The 20,767-nt window shown below is 37.7% G+C and overlaps 1 protein-coding gene across 1 annotated transcript in view; it reads right to left on the reverse strand.

Moving 5' to 3' along the window:
• Positions 1-20,767, reverse strand: part of LOC117412507 (semaphorin-3D-like) — a 48,458-nt gene that overhangs the window by 17,624 nt on the left and 10,067 nt on the right. Inside the window, exons 2-3 of the mRNA XM_034020964.3 lie at positions 13,208-13,283; positions 7,103-7,288 (exon numbers count right to left, since the gene is read on the reverse strand). Of these exons, the coding sequence (XP_033876855.2) occupies positions 7,103-7,232 (130 nt within the window). The 5' untranslated portion in view covers positions 7,233-7,288; positions 13,208-13,283. The remainder of the gene's footprint in view (positions 1-7,102; positions 7,289-13,207; positions 13,284-20,767) is intronic.

Below are 20,767 nucleotides of genomic sequence, written 5' to 3' on the forward strand. Positions count from 1 at the left end.
AGGTTATAGGTGCATGGGTGAACTTTGCATTTGTTGTTTATTGCATTTGCCTGTTGCTTCTTTTCTTTTCTTATTTCTATTGGTTTTGAGAAAAGGTTAAACACAGAGTCTAAGTCGGCAACTCTCATCCAAGCTTGGTGGCGCGGGCAGCTGATGAGAAGGTCGCTTGTGCATCTCACATTTCTTGTGGTGTTACTCCAGAGATGGTGGCGCCGGGTCAGGTGGCTTCACAGAGAGAGGAAGAGGAAGAAAGCCCTGACACAATACATCTATGAAACCAAGGCTGCAGTCCTCATTCAAACAACAGTAAAAACCTGGCTAGCCCAGAGGAGGTACCAGCAAGCCCAAAAGGCAGCTATCACAATTCAATCAGGGTGGAGGGGCTACACTGGCCGAAAGAAAGCAGCTGCGATAAAGGAATCAGCAGGAACACTCATTGAGTTAGAAATTGAAATTGAATTGCGTGATTTTGTAGATTAGGGTCAACAGGGTTTTTATTATTATTATTATTTTAATATATATCTCTATATACCCTATATGTTTCTTATCATGCTTAAAAAACTGCCTGTACAAAAATGGAATATATAAATATTAGTGTGATGAGACGAATGTTCTCTTGTAGAAATATTATTTCTGTATAGATAGATAGATAGATAGATAGACATGCCCCCCCAATGTCTGAATTTTTTATAGTGCAGTAAAACAGAGGTATAACATGAATCTGCCCCTTAGCAGATTGTGACAATAACACTGCTAAAAAAAAACAATTTTCAAAGCTTGGTAACTTAGGTTGAATAAATCTCAACTGATAAAACTCTGAAACAAAAGAGGATTCGTTGTATACTTTTGAAACTGATACAAGTGAGTAGATTAAGTAAAACCCACTAACCAAAATGTAAAAAAAAAAAAAAACAAGCCCATAGTGCACAATGTGCTTTCTTGGTCTTGAGTCGCAAATGTTACAGAGCCATGAAGAAAAATGTATTACATTTTATTAGGCAGTTTTCTCTACTTTTCATTCCACACCCACTTGACAATAACACGATGCAGGCAATTGCTATGCTGATCTCTTTTAAATGATCACTTTACAGCTGTTGTCATCACAAGGGACTTTCAAGTTCTTAATCCCGTTTGTTAACACAGAACTCTGTCTGGTCCAATTAGATCGGAAAAGGCAACAACACATCACCGATAAACACACTGACCCTTAAGGGCAGGTTGCCCTTGTGCACAAGTCCAGGACCTCACACTTAGGGCAAAGGGCAGGCCAGGACTTAAAGCCAGTACAATGAGTGAGCCCCAGGGAAGGGATCTGCTCTGCTCAGCTAATGACAGTGCATTCCTCAGGGCTCTGCTGTGGCTGGTCACCTGCTTTAGCTTGATAGTGCTAAGTGATATATGCAAAGGCGGTATTGAGCTGTTCACATTCTGCTGTCAGGCACTATGTTAGGAAAAAAGGGCTCTAGATGGAAATTTCCAAAAGGACAAAAAAGTAGTACAACACAAATGGCGTCTATTTTAATGATGATCTGAATACGACCGTCCTTTAACTCAATAGAAATCCCACTGGGGGTGATTCACAGTTCCTCATGAAAATGCAGTGGTCTGTGGTATTACATTTAGAAGTTTAAGCTTTAGTATTGAGTTTCACTGTTTAGATAATTGAAATAGACAATAGCTTTGTTTGATTTCAATTAGGGGTGGAATTTATTAGAAATGTCTGGACACCTGTTTAATGCTGCAAACCATGATACATTTACAAAAGAAACTGCCATCCACACACCACATATAAAAGAGTAAACATTATTATTATTATTTTTTTTTTCATTTCACTGAGGGTGGCTTGAATAGTTTGCAATGGAATGCTGTGCCTCACTCACACAGGCATAAACATCAGACACCGTCCCATCCCACTGGAATAAACATCAGATAAGAGTAAATAAACAGGACTCCCAATGAACCGTCACTGTGCTTTACGCAAGTGTACCGGTACACTTCATAAAGTATTCATAAACAAGCAGGCAAGGAAGAATATGGGAGTCTTGGAGGCTGCACAGCAGCAGCACCCTGACTATTAACCTATTAGCAACAAAGACAGTTATTGGACATTAGAAGAGCAGAGAGTTTAGTTCTGAGAACAGTAAATAAATGCTTGCCTCAGGGTAACAAAAACAAGATTTTGATATAGAAGAAACAAAGCAGCCACTACAGTTTAGAGGGTGGTGGTACTGTATATATTAGTGGGGTATTTTTATTGATAATTACTTCACTTTCACTTAAGGTACTTGGGATACTGAGTGAAAGCTTGTTGCCTCCCAGAAAGGTTGCTGGCGCTGCAACTGTTTGAAACAGTTCTGATCATTATACTAAATTGGAATATATTCCTCTGTGTTTTCTAGTAATTACCAAAGTCCCTACAGTAGTACTTTGAGAAATCCTTATTACTGAGTCCGTAACTTTAACAGCTCATGAAGCTCCCAGCACCTGCTCTCCTCTTCCTCTTCTCTGCCTCCCTCTCTCTCAGGACTTCCTGTCTTGACCACTCTTCTGAAGCTTCCCCTGCTTCGAGGGCATTGCATTACAACCACAGCAGCTCAGCGATTAGCGGTAACTCTCTCTTTTGATGTCCGACTCTGACCCACAGCCTTTGTTTTCTGTCTCTGCTGCTGGGACACTTTCTTTTGTTCCACCACAAAAAGCCAAAATAATCCACCCCAACATCAAAATGCTACTTTCCATTTGCACAGATCAAGCAAAATCTCTTCATACAGCAAATGTTTCCCAAATGCTTGTCTTTCAATATGTTTCCGACACCTATAAATCAACTAAAACAACAACAGCTGAAAAATGTGTATTACAGTCACTGTGTATAGCTTGTATATACACTGTGGCCAGGGAAGACTTCTGTAGAACCCCTTGGTTTAAAAATAAATTGTTTTGGGAAATCAGTTACCCCTTCAGGCTGATAGACAGTAGTGTAAATACACTTTAACTTTGTTTACAGGAGGTGTGGTCTATACCAATATTTCTATTGGCTACTACTGATACACTATTGGAACCTTATACATAGGTTGCTAGATAATTCAATTGACATACATATTAGTGGTAAACACAACAGGCCAGACTCTAAAAGCTCTAGGAGAACTGTTTTTTTTTCAGAAAGCTAAAAACTTGAGGCACCGTAACTGTCTGAATAATTGTTGGTGCCCCGTTATGTTTGACACCTCACAATTGGACCTTTTAGTTGCTTAGTTGTATTATTTGTAGTTGTTGTATTGTATTTATTTTTTTTTTATCACTGGCTGTATTCAATCACACACAGGCAGATCTATAAAATAAATACATCACACAGACTGAACCCTCTTAGTGGTGTGCAGATAAATATTACATTAATGGAGCAGTGTTTGTCAGTTTTTGACTGTGGCCGGCTGGCTGTGATTTGCTGTGCACTGCAACCTCTTGAGAGGCCTGTTGTATTAAGCCTGTGTTGATGGCTAGCTGTCTGTCCCAGTCCCTGTCTGGGTTAACAGCTTCACGGCCCATTTCACTTGGCCTGCCTTTAAAAGTAAGAGATTCTTCAGGAGGTCATTTGAGGGTCAGCGCTCACTGACAAACTCGAAAAATCCCTGTGAACTGTTTCATTTTTTTCCTCTGTGGGGTAACGACTTGCTTTAGTTTTCTGGGTTGATGTTGTGGGCCCAGAGATGTATTCTCGGTGTTGGGTAACAATCTTTTTCTTTTTAACCGTGCCTGTGGATAGATAACTCTCAATCGGACAACACTCCTGTGCGTGTCTGAGGCGTGATTGTGTGCTGTTGGAGGCTCAGTTCTTCAGATGAAACCTGAACCTAAGGCCCAGACCAAACTCCCCAAGGCCTGGTATGGGGAATGGGCATATTCACTAGGAATACCAGTACATCTTAATTTTTAAGTGTTATTGATATAGGCTCATGATGAATGTGTCTCGGATTACATTTAACCCTGTATTAAAGACCACCTAAATAGAAAGACAACCTGTCTATTGAGACTATGAAAAATACCTAAGATTATGCAGATTTTCCATGTTAAATTAACTTGATATAAAGAAAACCTGTCGATATTTAGAGTGATTAAGCGTATTAATTTATATGAATATATTTCAGATTAATTGATAAAATGAAAAACACGATGCTAAAAAAACGTTTCAGTTTCCATTATCTTCAGGTAGTATAGATGCAATTAAGCTTCCAGTAGGTATAGAAGTTAAAAGCTTAAATGTAGGAAGCCTAGTCTGTTACTGTATTCTCAGTGCTGAATACATCCAGGCATACATGTCACCCAGTCCCACACTCCTGCTTAATATCCATCTTCAAACTGGAGCAGGACTTCTTTCGAGGTCCAACACACTGCATGTCAGTTTCATCTTGGACATGTCCACAGCACATTGTTATTTTAAAAGGTACAGGTCACACACAAATGAGGAGCTCATCGCTCAGCTTCAAGATCTGAGGGCGGGGCTACCTCTCCTGAAGCCCTGTTTTGATAACTGTGACCGTTCTGTTTAGCAAAGTGCAGTAAATCATAGTGAAAGCACAGGCAAGCATGGGAAAGCACAGAAAGGTATGATAAACAGGGTCAATTACACGACAAAAATGCATAGTATAAGCACAGAAAACAAAAAAACACATTGGGGGGATGCTAAATTATTTTGAAAGATTATGTAATTTTTCATAAGGGTTTTTAACCATTATATTTGCTTTATTCCTGAAAATGTACCTTTGCCTTTTCAATTGCTTCAAAACATCTGTATCCAGTCCAACATACTAACTATGGTTGAGCTGTTCCCAGATCATACAGGTGAAGTAATATATACTCCATAACCGGTCTTGTCTACTGTATGCATTACTGGAATTGAGAAACTAATTCCTACACCTTGGTGGTGGTGAATTAAATTGCGAGCGAGCCCCTGATAGGTGTGTCACTCAAGAGAAATACTGGCATGCCTATATAATGCTTGCCCAGGCCTGTTGGTATCGTCTGTTTTCCAAACAGGTTTTATATTACTCTGGTATTAACTTGTTCTTTTTTCAACACGTTGTTTCTGTAACAAACACTAAAACTCATTCATCTTTCTTTGTAAAGTACAAAAGTAGGCAACACTTAACATACTACATATGGCAGCAACAACTTGAGATGACAGTCAAACTGTTTTTGCCTGCACTGAACATAACTACAGTTTACCTCCAATGGTTTCATTTATACAGCATGTATTGTTATTCCCCATTAAAATACTCGGATAAGCTTATACAAAGAGAGTCAGTAAAATGTATCGTGCGTTGAGGCATTTTCATTTTCAGGTTAAGGAAATAAATTACAAGATAATAAGGCAGTCACTATAAATTAACTTTTGGCATTTCAGTCTAAGATGGTATCTATTTAAACCTCCTGTGAAAACATTAAGATGACATCAACAATGTATCATTGTCAACGAGCTATGCTGAAACATCTGCCAGAAACATGACACTATTTAGATGCTGACCTTTGAGTTTTCAGATACAGTGGCTTTCATTCCAAGAAGACTTCACTTCAGTCCATTCTTGTATTGGGGTCAAGGTCATTCACAACTCCTAGGTCTCAGCCCAGCCTTACACATCCTGAGTGACCCCCATCCCGACTTTTCCACGGAGAGGTATTAAGTAAAGAAAAGACACCCATTTCCAGTAAAGTCAAGATTTTACCCATTGTCTGGATGGCTGGTCTCTTCACTTCACTCCTCCCTACTTTATCCTCTGCAAAATGGCAGTCTAACGATATGAACATTTTGTACAAGGAAGAAAAAGTACTATCCATAATTAATTATCCATAAATTGAAAACAAAATCTGCAAAAAGATTTGTCCAACCATGTTTAGCACAATTGAATCAATTAAACAACTTTAAAACACTAACATTATAGAAAGTGGAATAGTAAACTACCTCTGATTACCTAAGTGTTGCGTTATGTATAATCATAAATGTTTTAAGAAAAAAAAATGTTGTTTGTTTTATGATGCCAATATGAAACATTTTGGAAACCTGATACATTACTGAGGAACTAGTATTCACAACGTTCCATGTGAATTGCAAGATTCTTGGAAGTCAAATTCTCAATGTATATCACAAAAAAAATGTGGCATCTGGTATATTAGCAGGGCACATTCCAGGCTTCAAGGGCAAAGCCTATTGACGTCTTCTGAGGATGGCCTCTACAAGATACACTGGAGCCTTTTACTTAGGCAGCATCCACCGTGCCTTACAGTGACATCAAGTAAAGACCAATGGCACTCCAGTGTTCTGAATAAAGTATCTACAGAGAACTCTCATAGGCCCAGAGTCACAGTGCTAGTGGCAGTCTTGAAAAGCACTTTACTAGATGAGAGATAGCAGAAATGTTTCTCACATACTATCAAGCATTTCCATGGGGACAGAAACAGTGATGGAAAATAAATAGGGCCCCATTCACAAAGCTTCAGCTCAGTGGTTTTTAATCCTGGTCTTCAGGTTTTAACCAGGAAATATGTATTTGTTTTCAATCACAATTGTTTTAGACAGACAAGACAGGCAGCCTCTGCAACTTCAAATAGTGCTTCGCTATAGTGATTGCTCTGTCTTCATCTCAAGCAGGTTTTGAGAAGCTTTAAATCAAAGTTTGTTTTAAATGACTAAAGTACAGCTTCATATTCATGACACTTCTAGACTGTTCAAAATGACTTCGCAAATATATTCTTGAAATGGCTAATGAGTTAAAACTTTATGAAAAGGGCCCCTATTGTACTTTCTAATAAGAAGATGTCAGTCCTTACACTCTCAACAACATTAAAAGGTCAAATGAGTTTTATAATCTTGAGAGGGGGTGGATTTATGGCATTAATCATAAAGATTTACTTGGCTTTACCTTGTTTTATACAGTACCATCCTATTCACTGGGCAATTCCCTGTAACAACACTTAAAACTTGGTAGCAATGGATACATAAAGTGGGACATCAGTTGCTGAGAGAAGGATATCATTCTAAATGACACAGTAGAGCAAGTGTGTGCAGTTGCAATAACTCCTCAATACTGTACAGCACATATCACAAGGTTACCTCGGTATGAGAGGCGCAGGCGCGCCGCCCCCTGAGTCCAAGCTGAGCTCCAGGAGGCCACCTGGAGAAGCTGGATCAGCAGGCAGAGGAGCAGTGACCTCCTCCTGGACAACACAGTCAGAAATCCCATCTCTCGATTCCAGAGTCACGCTGCCTTACAACATCACCCTGCGGGGAACCTGCAAACTGAGAGGGTAACACTTTAAAACAATGGCTGCAAATTCATAATGAATTCCGGCTGAACGCCACACCCGAGTATCTTAGTAATGCATTTTGAATTCAGCCTTGTTAATTCATGTGGATTTAATTCCCTGTATTTATTCCATGTTTCTTTGTAACAAATTGTGTTGCTCCCATGTATAAGGCATGCATTCATACCCTCTTACTCACTCACCAGGGGATCTAGAGAAGTGTTCAGTCATGTATGAATGCATGCCTTATTTTGATAATCGATTGACAAGGTCGAGCTATAGGTAATGGGTTTATTTGTGGTACATTCAGCTACAACAGAAGTCCCACTAGAGGCAGGCATGCTGTACATGAGTGCCAACATTTACCTCAGCTCTAGATAGCAACTAAAAAGTATATCCTGTGTTAAGCCTCAACAGCTGTCTTTTGGTTAACATTCCACAACACTGGTTTTAATGACGTCAACAACACCTCTCGATGCATGGCACATTCAGATCAGCAATGCTTTGGGAAGTACTTACTTAAACAGATAAGATAAAGCTGAAGGAAGCAAACTCAATTCAAACACTGTGAAGAGCCTGGGCTACAATTACCCCCGACATATTTTCCAAGACACTTAATGAAGTGACAACCAGCAATATTCTGTTGAAGTTCTGTATGTTCTTTGCTTGTATTTTACTCTTCAGTTTGGAATATGCTGATATTTTTGCTGTTTCCTGGTTCCTAATCACTTCAGGTGTTGTAGCTGAAATGTACTCCAAAGAGTTAGCTGCATTCAGAGACCATGTGACCTCAAGCAAAGGTATTGTATTAGAACTATTTGAATATTCTGAAGAACCAACAGATTCTCTGCACAATAAAAGTGACCAGAAATAATGCGAATAAAGATATTAATGGACAAGAAATGGATTTCAAAGCAGTGCTGGGCAATCTGACTTACTGCAATTGTTTAAGACCTGAGGCTTTCTCATGAGGCACTTTGGGATTCCTGCACTTTAATGACCCTGTATAAGTCCAGTTTGTATTGGACAGGATTATATGCAGTGTTGAAAAATCATCCCCATTTAGAAATAATAAATAGTCTCCCGCAGCTGTTCTGTTAATGAGTCATAAAGATATCCATCTGCAAACTTCAAATGTCCATATCATTTGTAAGGACTGACGTTTCTAAAGCTCTGTTTTAATCTAAATCGTTTCACATCAGGATAGCTCTTATGAGTTCCTGGATCATGTTTCTAAAGAGGTCCCGGAGACCTCAAACCATTACCATTGACATTGTACAGAGTGCAACATTCACATTGTACAGAGTGCAACATTCACATGACCATCTAGGAATACAGTGTTACATGCAAAAGGTTTTAGTACTGTGTATAAGAGATGTGAGCTGTTTTCCTTCATAGCCTTTCAGATGATATGTCTTTGTACAAAGGTACTAAGAAGGATCAAGGATTCATATTTACATCTACCACAGATATTGTTAAACCCATTAACAGAATGCAGATTAAAAGCACAATCTCTGGGTCTACATATACGCTGACCACTGATGAATCCCTGGCTTTTGGAAGAGGTCTTGGTTGAGTTCCTAAGTGTGCAGCCTTCCCTGATTAACCACTTAAAAAGCTGTACTAAATGTCTCAGCACATTGATGTTTTTCAAGACTGATTTATTGTACAAAACCTTTAAAGTCATGATAGCTTAAATCCTGCTAATCAGATCAGGTGGCAGTTTTACAGCACTCCCCCTGTAAAATTGTAAATCTTTCTCATTTAATTCCAGGTCTCCAGACTCTTGACTGCAGTTGGCCTACAGCCTGGGTCTGAATTAACTGCGATGGTCTGATCACAGGTCCAGGGATCTGTGAGGCTGTGAAGTTGTGTGTCTGGCAGTAAACTTTAACAGCATAGGGAGCAACTTGACTGTCAACATGTGGCATTTGATACTTAATCTAACCTAAATCAAATCTACTGTATATCATATCAAACTAAATAGAATCAGGAATTTGTCAGAAGTGGAATGCAAGACCAGAAAAAAAAGTTGTCTAGTTTTCTTTAATGTCTCATTTTCTTTCTTTTTTTTGGTTTGTTCCATGGTGTATCTAGTTAACACATTTCAGACTGAATAAAATCAAGTTTTAAGCTGAATAAACAAGACTACCTCCTTTAGCTAGTGACAAGGGGCAGTCCCAGTGTGAAGAAGGGAGCTTGAAAAGCCAATGAGATACGAGCACCACAGAAACACTTTAGAATGCCATAACATTATAGGGATAGTGTAACAAAAGTTTTGAGAGCTGTACTCTAGAAGTGTAATTTTGCTTCATAAGCACTACAAGAAGTTCATCAGTTTGTTCTTTGCTAACCACCTACTGAATATCATGCTGAATGGAAAACATTAACAATATATATACACACATATATATATATATATTATATATATATATATATATATATATATATATATATACACACACACACACACACACACACACACACATATAGAGAGACAGAGAGAGAGAGAGAGAGAGAGAGAGACAGAGAGAGAGAGAGAGAGAGAGAGAGAGAGAGAGAGAGAGAGAGAGAGAGATATTGTATACAATACGGAATGCATTAACTACTCTATATTTTAGATTGAGTTTTTAAATGACGTATTTGTATCTGACCAGAATGAGTCAAGAATAAACAAGCCTGTGGATTTTGCATCAGTTTTTCATTCCCTACACAATGGTAATGCCAACATTTAGAACCAACAGCTGTTTAACTGCCGAACTAGTGGCTAGTCCATCATAGATAGAATCTTGGGAACTTTCTAACCATTATTGATTATGACTTAGATTGAAAGCTATAAAATGACATCTTGTATGAAGTACAACTGCAAAATCACAAGCACTTAAAAAAAAAATCACTTCACTAAACATTCCAAAAGTAAACAGAGTGCTTTAACAAACCTTATGTGTGCGAATATATTGGCTATACGCATCTTGCACAGTCCTAGAATTTGCAAGCAGTGGGTCTCGGCTCAACAGTTGGAACGCTCCATTGCTTTAAGAGTTCAAAAGTGAAGAATGAAGAAGTTGATGGAGGAGGGGAGTTTTAATTATTTTCTGTAAACTTGTTAAACATAAAAGAGCCTAAAAGCGGAGATATCACTGCTTTGAAGTAATGAGTGCATTCAAAACAGATGCCTCCCACCAGTTGCTCACACCAGAAGATGAACAAAAAGGCACATAAAACTAAAAAATAGCCTCCATGATAGCAGAACAAGTAACAGCTGTCTGTTGCTCCAGGTTTTCAATTACAGGATTAATAGGAGGGCACCACATCACCTTAATGCCCTACTGTGCCCTGCCTCAACATGCAGTAACCCTGCTGTAATTTATAAACAGAGCCCTTTTTGGCACAGTCTCAGTTTTCTGTCTCTGCTGCTAATGAGACAGTGTAGAGGATAACATATGGATTCAGCAATCCCACAGCTTGAAATTGTCAAACTTTATCAGGCCATTAATCGTCTGTTTCAAACAAACCATAAACCTTTGCTTGGTTATACAGCAAATCCTTTTTACTTGACAGAGATTCGTTCACTTTATTTGACTGTTTTCCAGCTCATTACAATGTGGGGTGGCTGTGACATTGAACTGTAAAGGACAGCACTTCTAAAGATATTTACACTAAAGTGTTGGCCCTCATTAGGTAAAGGGTCCCCAGCTCTCTGCTGTGGTTGTGACAGTTGATTATAATTTATTCCAGCTATATCACTGGTGTTCAACAAGCTCTTTAGGGTTTTATTTTAAACAATCAACAGTGACTATATTAACAAATTTGTTTTAGACGATGACGTCACCGTAACGTATGTGATAGACTAACAAAGTCCCACACTACTGACATCCAGCGTATGAAACTTAAGATATTTGGAGCTACTGAAACCAAGCAAAAGGTTGTAACCAATATCATACTGGCTTCATAACTTTAGTTTAACCTTTAACCTCCAACAATGTGCAGCAGTGTGGAGTAGGCGTTAGGGCTCCGGACTCTTGACCGGAGGGTCATGGGTTCAGTCCCAGGTGGGGAAACTGCTGCTGTACCCTTGAACAAGGTACTTTACCTAGATTGCTCCAGTAAAAACCCAACTGTATAAATGGGTAATTGTATGTAAAAATAATGTGATATCTTGTAACAATTGTAAGTCGCCCTGGATAAGGGCGTCTGCTAAGAAATAAATAATAATAATAATAATAATAATAATAATAATAATAATAATAATAATAATAATAATAAATTGACATTATGTTATCCTGAACCACTAACAACAACAGTTACAGGTCTTCTGCAACACTCACAGCACTTTGAACCGATTCATGCTCATTTACATTAGTAAAAACGTAGGGAACCATATGGAGTAATGTAAAAAGAGACCCTTATAGCGGATTCCAGGCTAAAGGGTTAAGTCAACATTTTAGTCTTGGCTATCTTATCAGAACAATGAGTCTGAGCACTATACGCTTTCTCAGACTTGGGTTCCAGGGAGCTGGCTGAGATCTTGATGGTTCACTTCCACAAGTCAATATCGTCTCTCCTTCTCACTGACCACACATCTTCCCCAGATGATGCACTTCCCTGACACTAACACAGTGAAGCACTTAGGGCACTCATGGCTTTGATATCTGAAACGGATTCTTCAACTTTACAATAATTACATTTCATCAAAACTATCAACAGGAAAACAGACATAATGGGGAGGGGCTGAAACCCAAGAGGCCTTTACTATAAAACTGTCCAAACTAATTTTCTTTGTCAGGCTTATGATAGCAACACTCAAGTTCCATAAGCATTTGATCTGAACTTCGTCATGCTTCTCTAGTCCTTTGAAGACTCAACACAAACACTGTTGTGAATTGTGAAGGCTTAGTTCCACGTTGCATCCACGATGTAGACTTTGTTCCCAAAACAATCATGTATTATGGAATGACAGTATCATGTTGTATTATCTGCCTGCCCTTACAGAGAAGTTGAAAAACCAGAATTCAGATACAACATGTTATCCTAATGAAACCTGAGCAGATCAATTAGCAGACCCCGATCAGCAGAATCATGGTTTTAATAAAAATGAAGACTGTACTCAGGAACTACGATCAGACATAAAAAGTGCTGTTGTTTTTTTAACTTTACAATTGTGTCGCATGTTCTATGCGTGGGATGACATCTTTAAACAAGATGTACTGAAATGTTGACAAATCCTTTATGATTGTTTCTCATGTGTGATTTATAATTCTCAATGGAATGCTCGTTAAAACTTTTTTCTTTTTACAAAAAGCATTTCCGCAATACACACATTACTAGCAGTGAATGAAATCTTTGAACACTGTTAAACAACAATGGAACAAGAAGACAAGCTGGATTAATACAATAGAACAAACTATTTTTTTACTGTGTACTGTTTTCATAATTAGGCTGACATGTGTTTAATCCTTCTGCTTTTGTTGCATACAATTTTCCCGTTGTCAATTACATATTAACAGCTATTCAAAAACCAGTTTGGGTTCAACTGGTTCTATTGAAAAAAAAAAAAAAAGTACAGCACCCTTTGTATGTCTATATTTTGGCAAAAACAAAGATAATGTATACTACACTAATTGCAGTTTGCTATCTATAACCATAGTTGATGCTGGTTTAGGAATCCCAAACTGAGGTCATTAAATTGTTTAATATCTAGGTAAACTGTTTAATTTATTGCCAGAAAATTATCTTGCAGTTTTTATATACTTAAGAAGGTTTTCATTTTACAAACCCATAAAAATATCAGATCTCCAGGTGAAACACATCCATATAAAAGCTTTATTTGTGGAATAAAATGTGACACCTTTAAAGTTACTGCATATCTTGCATGTTGTGTACATACTGCTTCAGGCAGCAGAAGGAGCATTACCTTTTGGTATCAGTGACCAGCTGGATTCAATGGCGAAGGAAGAAGCTTGTATACCTGTTGTAGTTGAAATTCTCTCCTAAAATGAAAAATGAAAAAGTAGATTTTAAGTCATTATCTGAAACCTTCTAGTCTTTCTTAACAGATGTTTTCCCTTTTCTTGATTATTGTAATCAGAAGAACAAGTAAACAAAACATGTTTCTAAATCCTCTACAAATACAATACTTTCCCCAAAGACCATTTTTAAATACAGATCTGATGGTACTGAAGCATAAGCAGCCGCTCAAACCACCCAGGCCCATGCACATTAGATGTAAGGAAAGTAGGCTGAAATACTGTTTTTTAAACTGTGGCAGCTTGGTTGTGGGTTGTTATTTCTTCTGCACAGCAAAATAAATATCCCACACCACATTATAGTCTTGGTGGTTCAATTTGATTCACTTTAACATATTCCCAGGGTTTAGCACTCGGTGAGAAATAACAGAAATAACGTTTTTGTTTCTTTACATCCTCAAAGTTAGTCTTAGCATTTACATCTTTCTATCACTCTGTGAGCAAAGTAGGCATGGTTCTACCTGAAGCAGATGTATGGTATGAAGTAGATCTTAAAAGGTCTTATATCTCAGGAATCTAAAATGAACAACCACTTGCTATTATGTTCTACATAACTCATAACATTTTACTAGCAACTCCATATAGAACTGGTAACTTCAAGAGTATTTAAAAATAAAAGCCAAGACTTTTTGCAACCAGCTATTAGTGCCAATACCACTAGTTTGTTTTAATCGATTAATTTTCAATTGATTAATCAAGTTAGAGTTAAATTTAAAACAATAAAGTAACACATATGATAAAATTGTTTCATTAAAACACCTTAAAATAGTTTGGAAGTACATATGAATGTATAAGAATGCTGTCTTTGTCCTGGTATTTCAGAGATATTTTTAAATGTTTCTGTGATATGAGACTTCTATTTATATAAGGTAACATCCAGATTAAAATGTCTTTTAACAGTAATTGCTTTGGTAACATTTTCTTTAAACTGAATCCAATGTAGCATTCATAACGCTTTCAGAAAGGTTACATACCATTGTATAACTTTGTGCATAATCCTTCAGAATCACTTTGAAATCAGACACAACATTCATACAAGTATCGATAACATGTAGTCCACACATTAGTTACTCCACTGCTGCAAAAAATGATATTACTTAATTATAGGCAAGGCGTTGATGACTACAAGTCACAGACTTGAAATGCTAAATTTTCAATTCCAGCACTTTGGTTTGTAATAAATGTTACGACAACATGTCATGAAAACTCATATGCATGTTATGTCTGTTTTCAAAGAGATTATGAAGGATTATGCACGTTGTTTTACAGTGTTGCGCTGTTTTTATGAAGGTGTCACGAGTGTCCATTTCAAATAAAGCATTATCATTTTCTCACAGCCGGTAAAGAGATCTCTCTTCAGAATAACTGTATTAGCACAGCAGAGACAATAAATTCAAATCTTTCCATATTCATCTTGAACAAGAAAAAACAAAAAACTATATGAACATAATTTAGAAAATTGTATTTTTATAATTTAGATTATTTATCATGTAATCAAAGAAACTACAGAATGATATCGCAAAAGTCTACCAGGAGCCTCAATACATTTCATGTTAGATTTCAAAATGTCACATTTTTTAATTTGTCAGTTTTTCGTTAAGTATATGGAAAACTACAAAGCAGTATGTACCATTATTCAGCAGGTTTCATTCGACTTTATAAAGCAAAATGAGTTCATTCTTTTGGGTAATGCAAAACTTTTGGCCATAACTGTATGTAACCTTTCTGTGCCACTATAAAGCTGAAAGAGTACATTCAACATTTTACATCCTGAAGATTAATTTAGTGACTGTTATTCAACCTGATACTGCAAAAACAAAAACAGGTCACTCTCTCAACTGAAGGATGGCAGGTCTGAAAAAAAAAAGTGTATTTAAACAAACACATGGTGAGGTTGCCCAGAGATGAAATTACCTCATTCTTACCCAAAGAGAGTGTGGTGTTTTGGTCAGGGGTTTCAACAGATTGGCAGTATGTGGGGAAGTAATTCAGGGATTAACAAGAGCCCACAGCCAGCAGTGCTCTCAATCTATCCCTCTATCATAAGCACAAAAACATTAAAATGATGCCGCAGAGGAGTACTGTTCCACAGAGGAGTACTGTTTGCGCTAGTGGGATTGAAGCCAGGCTAATAATTTACTTATAGGTCTTGAATGTGGAACACTGTTTTAAATACAAGCCCTTGTCATATATTCTTTAGAGGTGGAAAAATTAATTTGAGAAGATAGTAGCTATGAATAGCCTTTTTCCTATGATCAAACCGACCCCAGACTGCCAGTTTTGGCTCCTGAAAAGAAATCTCTTGGCTCCCGACGGTGCTTTGGCTATGTACTAAACACTGGCACCAGCACACCTTAGCAACTAAGAGAAGATGCCAGGTTCAGCACAGTAAGCCTGCTGCTCCGCTCACAGGGTCCTATTTGTCCTATTGATTGAAGCTGAATGAAATTAATTGACAGTCTTTTCAAGAACTCTACAAGTTGACTGCAAGTGAATACTAACTAGGCATCTGACAAAGATTTTGTCACGTAACTGGGTTGGTAAATAGCGATTTAAAGAATGGTGTATGAGAGAGAGCTTGCCTTTAAAAAAAGATCCTTTCCGGAGCTGAATCTATCCCTTGTTCTGCTTCACAGCCAGAGGAGGAGGGTTGGTGTCGAAACACACCAGGAGGTACCAGTAGATTACGTCTCTCAGTAATGATCAGTTGTGCTCTCTGTTCTCTTAAAGAATTCTCATTCTGTATGACTAATAGGTGGTCACAGCAGGCAGTGCATGTCACTTGTAAAAGCTGTATTGAGCAACATAGGAAAAACTGAAGCTAAATTCCTGATTATCTGAGCGCTGTTTGAGGATGTATGCAGAGTAAGTCCCTTGAACACCACCCTAATAACTCCTCCGCTACAAAGCAGCTTATAAAGACATCACCCAGTGGTGGTTACTGGAGGGGATGGTGTGAACACAAATGTGTGTGATTCTATGACCAACTGACCAAATGAACTGGTGCAAGTGGAGGTTGGATTACAGATCGGTTTCAGTGAGGTCCTAAAACGACCACATGACAAGCAGACCTACAATGTGCAATGGGTACAGTGCATTTCAGCAGGTCTTTCATGGTAAGTTGACATTGCATTTTAGTAGAAACATTGAGAAGACCTGGTGGAAGCCTGACAGACTGGGCTCAAGGTTCAGCAGCTTGGTAAAATCCATTGCTTAGGTTTGGTGTTTCTTTGGCCAACTATAAAAAGTTTTCAAAAATGAGCACGGAAAAGGCAGGTGCAGCTAAGAAAGAAGAGAAGAAAGAACATTGGAAGGCTCTGCTCACTCTCCACAATAAGGTTTTTCCCAATTCAAGCACTCCTACCATTTGATTACAGGAGGGATTGTTCAGATACAGACCAAGAGGATCAAAGTAAACCATTAGGAATCAAACCCACGCTTTTCCTTTCAATCCTGCAAGAACAGAGAGACTAGCTGGCAAAGGGATCAATGCACTGTAGTGCCACATCTTAAAGTAGCGGCTCTTGTAATGTAATACAGTACATAGAATAGTAAACCTGCCACTCAGAAATCCAGAAAATGCATCTATTTTATTAAATTGATGGTGTGTCCCATGCTTTCTGACCAGTCATAATCATTGAACAACTGCTTTATAATACTGTGCTTGTATGGATTCTAAGCCATATTATTCTATTATACAAAATGCTAGTTTACACAAAATGGTGCATCTGTGTGTGAAAGAAAAAAAATGTTGCAAACAAGTTTACAAACATTTATTTATAAAACATGGGGCCAAAATCTTTAAAGGTGTAAAAGCTGATCCAAACAAATAGCCATAAGAATAAGTGATGATCAAGAAATGAGGTAATCAAATAATTTACCTGTAACAGTATTGTAATAAAGAGGAAGCCAGGAAGCCTTGTTTTTTTAGATGGTTGGTCATGGTTTGTCTTGTATTTAAATACATCTATTCTGCCTGTGTGAATCCTGCTTACTGTACTCAGCTACCTATTTCCAAGGTCAAACCATCCTGAATATGGCTCTTTTCAGCTTCTGGTTGGTATGTATGAAAATTCACTGTAGTGTTTTTTATACTGAAGACATTGGGTATGAGGTGAACTTTCAAAAGGATCACAATCGTCAAAATATCATTCTCTATATATTAATATACCAAAACCCATACCTCTATCAGATTGAGACTAACTATATAGTGATTAAGCTGGTTTTCCATGGCATGCATATTGAAAATATAGAGAACCCTGGATGTTTTGTTTGTTTTGTCAGCATATTGTTGTAGACAAATGGCTAGAAAGAATAAACAGTACAGGGATTTTACTAGGTAGAATTTAAGAGTTTTTTTTTCCTTTCAGAAAAATGTTGCGCTAATTACACGAATCTAGCATATTGACTCTTCTTTCATGTGGCACACATTTGGAGTCAAATAAAATAATTAAAATAGGTGCAATTCCAAGTTCAAACACGAGTAACTAACCACAAACTGCCAACACAGGGCTGACTGAAAAGAAAGAGAGAAAAAAACATTGGGAAAACGCACAATTGTGGCGCAGTGTTTCTAATCAATGTCAGATGTGGAGTCTGAAAGTATAAACAAACTTACTAAGGGATAACATCTTCACCTGAAATGTTTCAGCCTCGCTTGGAAAATGTGACAGGCCAGTAGGGGCATTAGTGTTATAATTCCAACAGTGCAACATTGAGAAAGTGATGGACTTCTACAGAACCTGTACTCCTCACAGTTCAAGGTATTTCTAGCTGGCCAGCATGCCAGTTACCTCTTAGACACTATTTCTTGTGTCTGGTTAAAATTCCTACTTTGAAGTGTAAAAACCCTCTTTAGTTAAAAATGCACTGTTATGGGAGGCAGGGGTTTTCTTATGTTTGGTTTTACACCCACGTATGACATCCCTTCTGACCTCTTCAACATGAAGGCTCTCAGGATTTCAACATGAATGCTCTCAGGATTTCAACACGAACTCTCAGGATTTTCAGTTCTGTTTTTTTTTTTTTTTGGTTGTGGCTCTGCCAAGAAGACAATAACATGTATTACTAACAGCACCCACCCCCTCCCTCTGTGAGTTTCAGATACAAGGGCTAATTTGAAGAAGGTTCCCCAACGCCAGATGCCAGATGCCAGATATCCAAGTAAATACTTGATTCAAGCACTGTTGAATCATTGTACAAAGAAGCTGACTGCTATGAAGCTGTGTTTCGTACACTAGGATGTCTTCAATTGCAGCCGTGTTACAATGAAAGAGATCAATAGCATGAAAGTCCTCCACCAAAACAGTAAAAAGCTCTGAGAACTCAAATATGAGGGCTCTTCCCTTCTTCTTGTCCCTTATAAAAGTATACAATAGTATGTTCAGTTACTTTACCACGCTCCCCGTTGTTTCACAATGGCTTCACAATAATTTTCTTGGCTTCATCAAGCTTTTACCCATGCAAAGCTATGGGTTAGCAAGCTTTTCCTAAACTGTTAACATGCTAAACCACAGAAAAGCTTATAAAAGGAATTTGCAAAAACAAGATGCCCCCTGGGTTCATTTCCAGGGTATTCAAGTGACCTTTTGACCTTTCGATTTTAATAAATATTAAATATAATGTTTTATATGCCTGGAAATGGAAAGAAACTGCAAACAGTTTCATGTATATGAAATGGTATTAAATCTATAAAAACATTCTTTAAATACCTCATGAGTTAAAGCTTTTGTGGATAGAACTCTATAGTTCCTCCTTATAAAACTGTGCTACTGTAGCATGCTTTGTGCTACCATTTCCCAGTGTTGCCATTTTCAGCGCCAATGCATTGTAAGTGAATATAATGGTGTTAGGATCTACATGGCAACGAGAAGCTTTCTCAGGCATTTGTAATAAAATGGGTTTGTGCAGTATTTCAGTTTGAGTCATTATGTGAGTTCATAAGGAGGCTGTTTTGTCCAGTGGTTAAAGAAAAGGGCTTGTAACCAGGAGGTCCCCGGTTCAACTCCCGGCTGACTCACTGTGTGACCCTGAGCAACTCACTTAACCTCCTTGTGCTCCGTCTTTCTGGTGAGACGTTGTTATAAGTGACTCTGCAGCTGATGCATAGTTCACACACTCTAGTCTTTGTAAATCACGTTGGATAAAGTCTGCTAAATAAACAAATAACTAAAAATCACTTTTACTGTTGTTTTTTTTTGTTTTCCCAGCTAACACTTTGGCAACATAACAGCATAACTGCATTGTCAGCTGACCAAGTTAAATACAGGACCATTCATTTGACCACGGTTAACCCACAACAATGACTTGCGATATCTCTACAAAACACCCAGCTAATGTGTTTCCTTACTGTTATCCAGCAGTAGCCAGCTCTGTTTTGTGTAGATTGGTTTCGATGAAAAGAAGATTTAAAACTGTTGTGTCTGGTGCCATCTGGACACCAACTTGTCTGTTGCTTATATTGATTAAACTAAATGAACTACAAACAGTTTAAACAAACTCAAGCCCTCTTTAAAAGTATAAAGAACATGTTAGCATGACTAATGAATATTTTTATATGTATTTCTGATGTTCTGGAAATAAAGGGCTATATACCAATATATGCAAAATATCCAAAAACATATTCTAGAAACATATAAATGCACAACATTATTATTATTATTATTATTATTATTATTATTATTATTATTATTATTATTATTATTATTATTATTATTATTAATAATAATAATAATAATAATAATAATAATAATAATTTATAGTAAAAACTATAATGTGCATTAGACATCATGTTAACTCAAGTTTTAAACAGATAAGTTAGTCTCTCTATAGCCAGCAAAAGATGAGATTCTGTACCTGTTTAACCATTACAGGTTCAACAGCACAATAATAAGGGGAGTAGTGAAAATGGGACTTTGAAACCATCTTATTGGCTACACTTTTAATTGTGCTTATGATTTAACAGCCTTTATCCAACAGGTTCAACTATTGCCACTAAACTGCCCATCAGCACTGCAGAAGAAGATCGGATTAACAGACCAGTGGGGATTACTAACTGTTGTGTCAACATTAGACTACATTGCAGAGTGACATTCCACTTCATTTAATGGGTGTCCTGTGGGTGAGATGTATGCTGGAGGACCTGTTTGCTGAGCAAATGTAAAATAAATCTTTGGGATTTGTATTAAAAAAGGGTAGGGATTCTCCTTACTTCCTGCTTTCCTGCAAGGGAACATTCACAGGAATGTTCCAGAGACAAAGTACCTGATACACTAGCAATGTGTCATCCTGTGTGATCTGTATATCTTGTTTACACATTTGAACTATCTATTGTAAGGATGCAGTCCTTTAGTGCATTCCACACTCTCCCCAATATCACCCATGGTGGCAGCACTTTCTTTCAGCCATTGCCTTTCATCACACTGGAGCACGTTCACTATGGGCATTAG

This window comes from Acipenser ruthenus, chromosome 16, assembly GCF_902713425.1.
Source record: "Acipenser ruthenus chromosome 16, fAciRut3.2 maternal haplotype, whole genome shotgun sequence".
NCBI lineage: Eukaryota > Metazoa > Chordata > Actinopteri > Acipenseriformes > Acipenseridae > Acipenser > Acipenser ruthenus.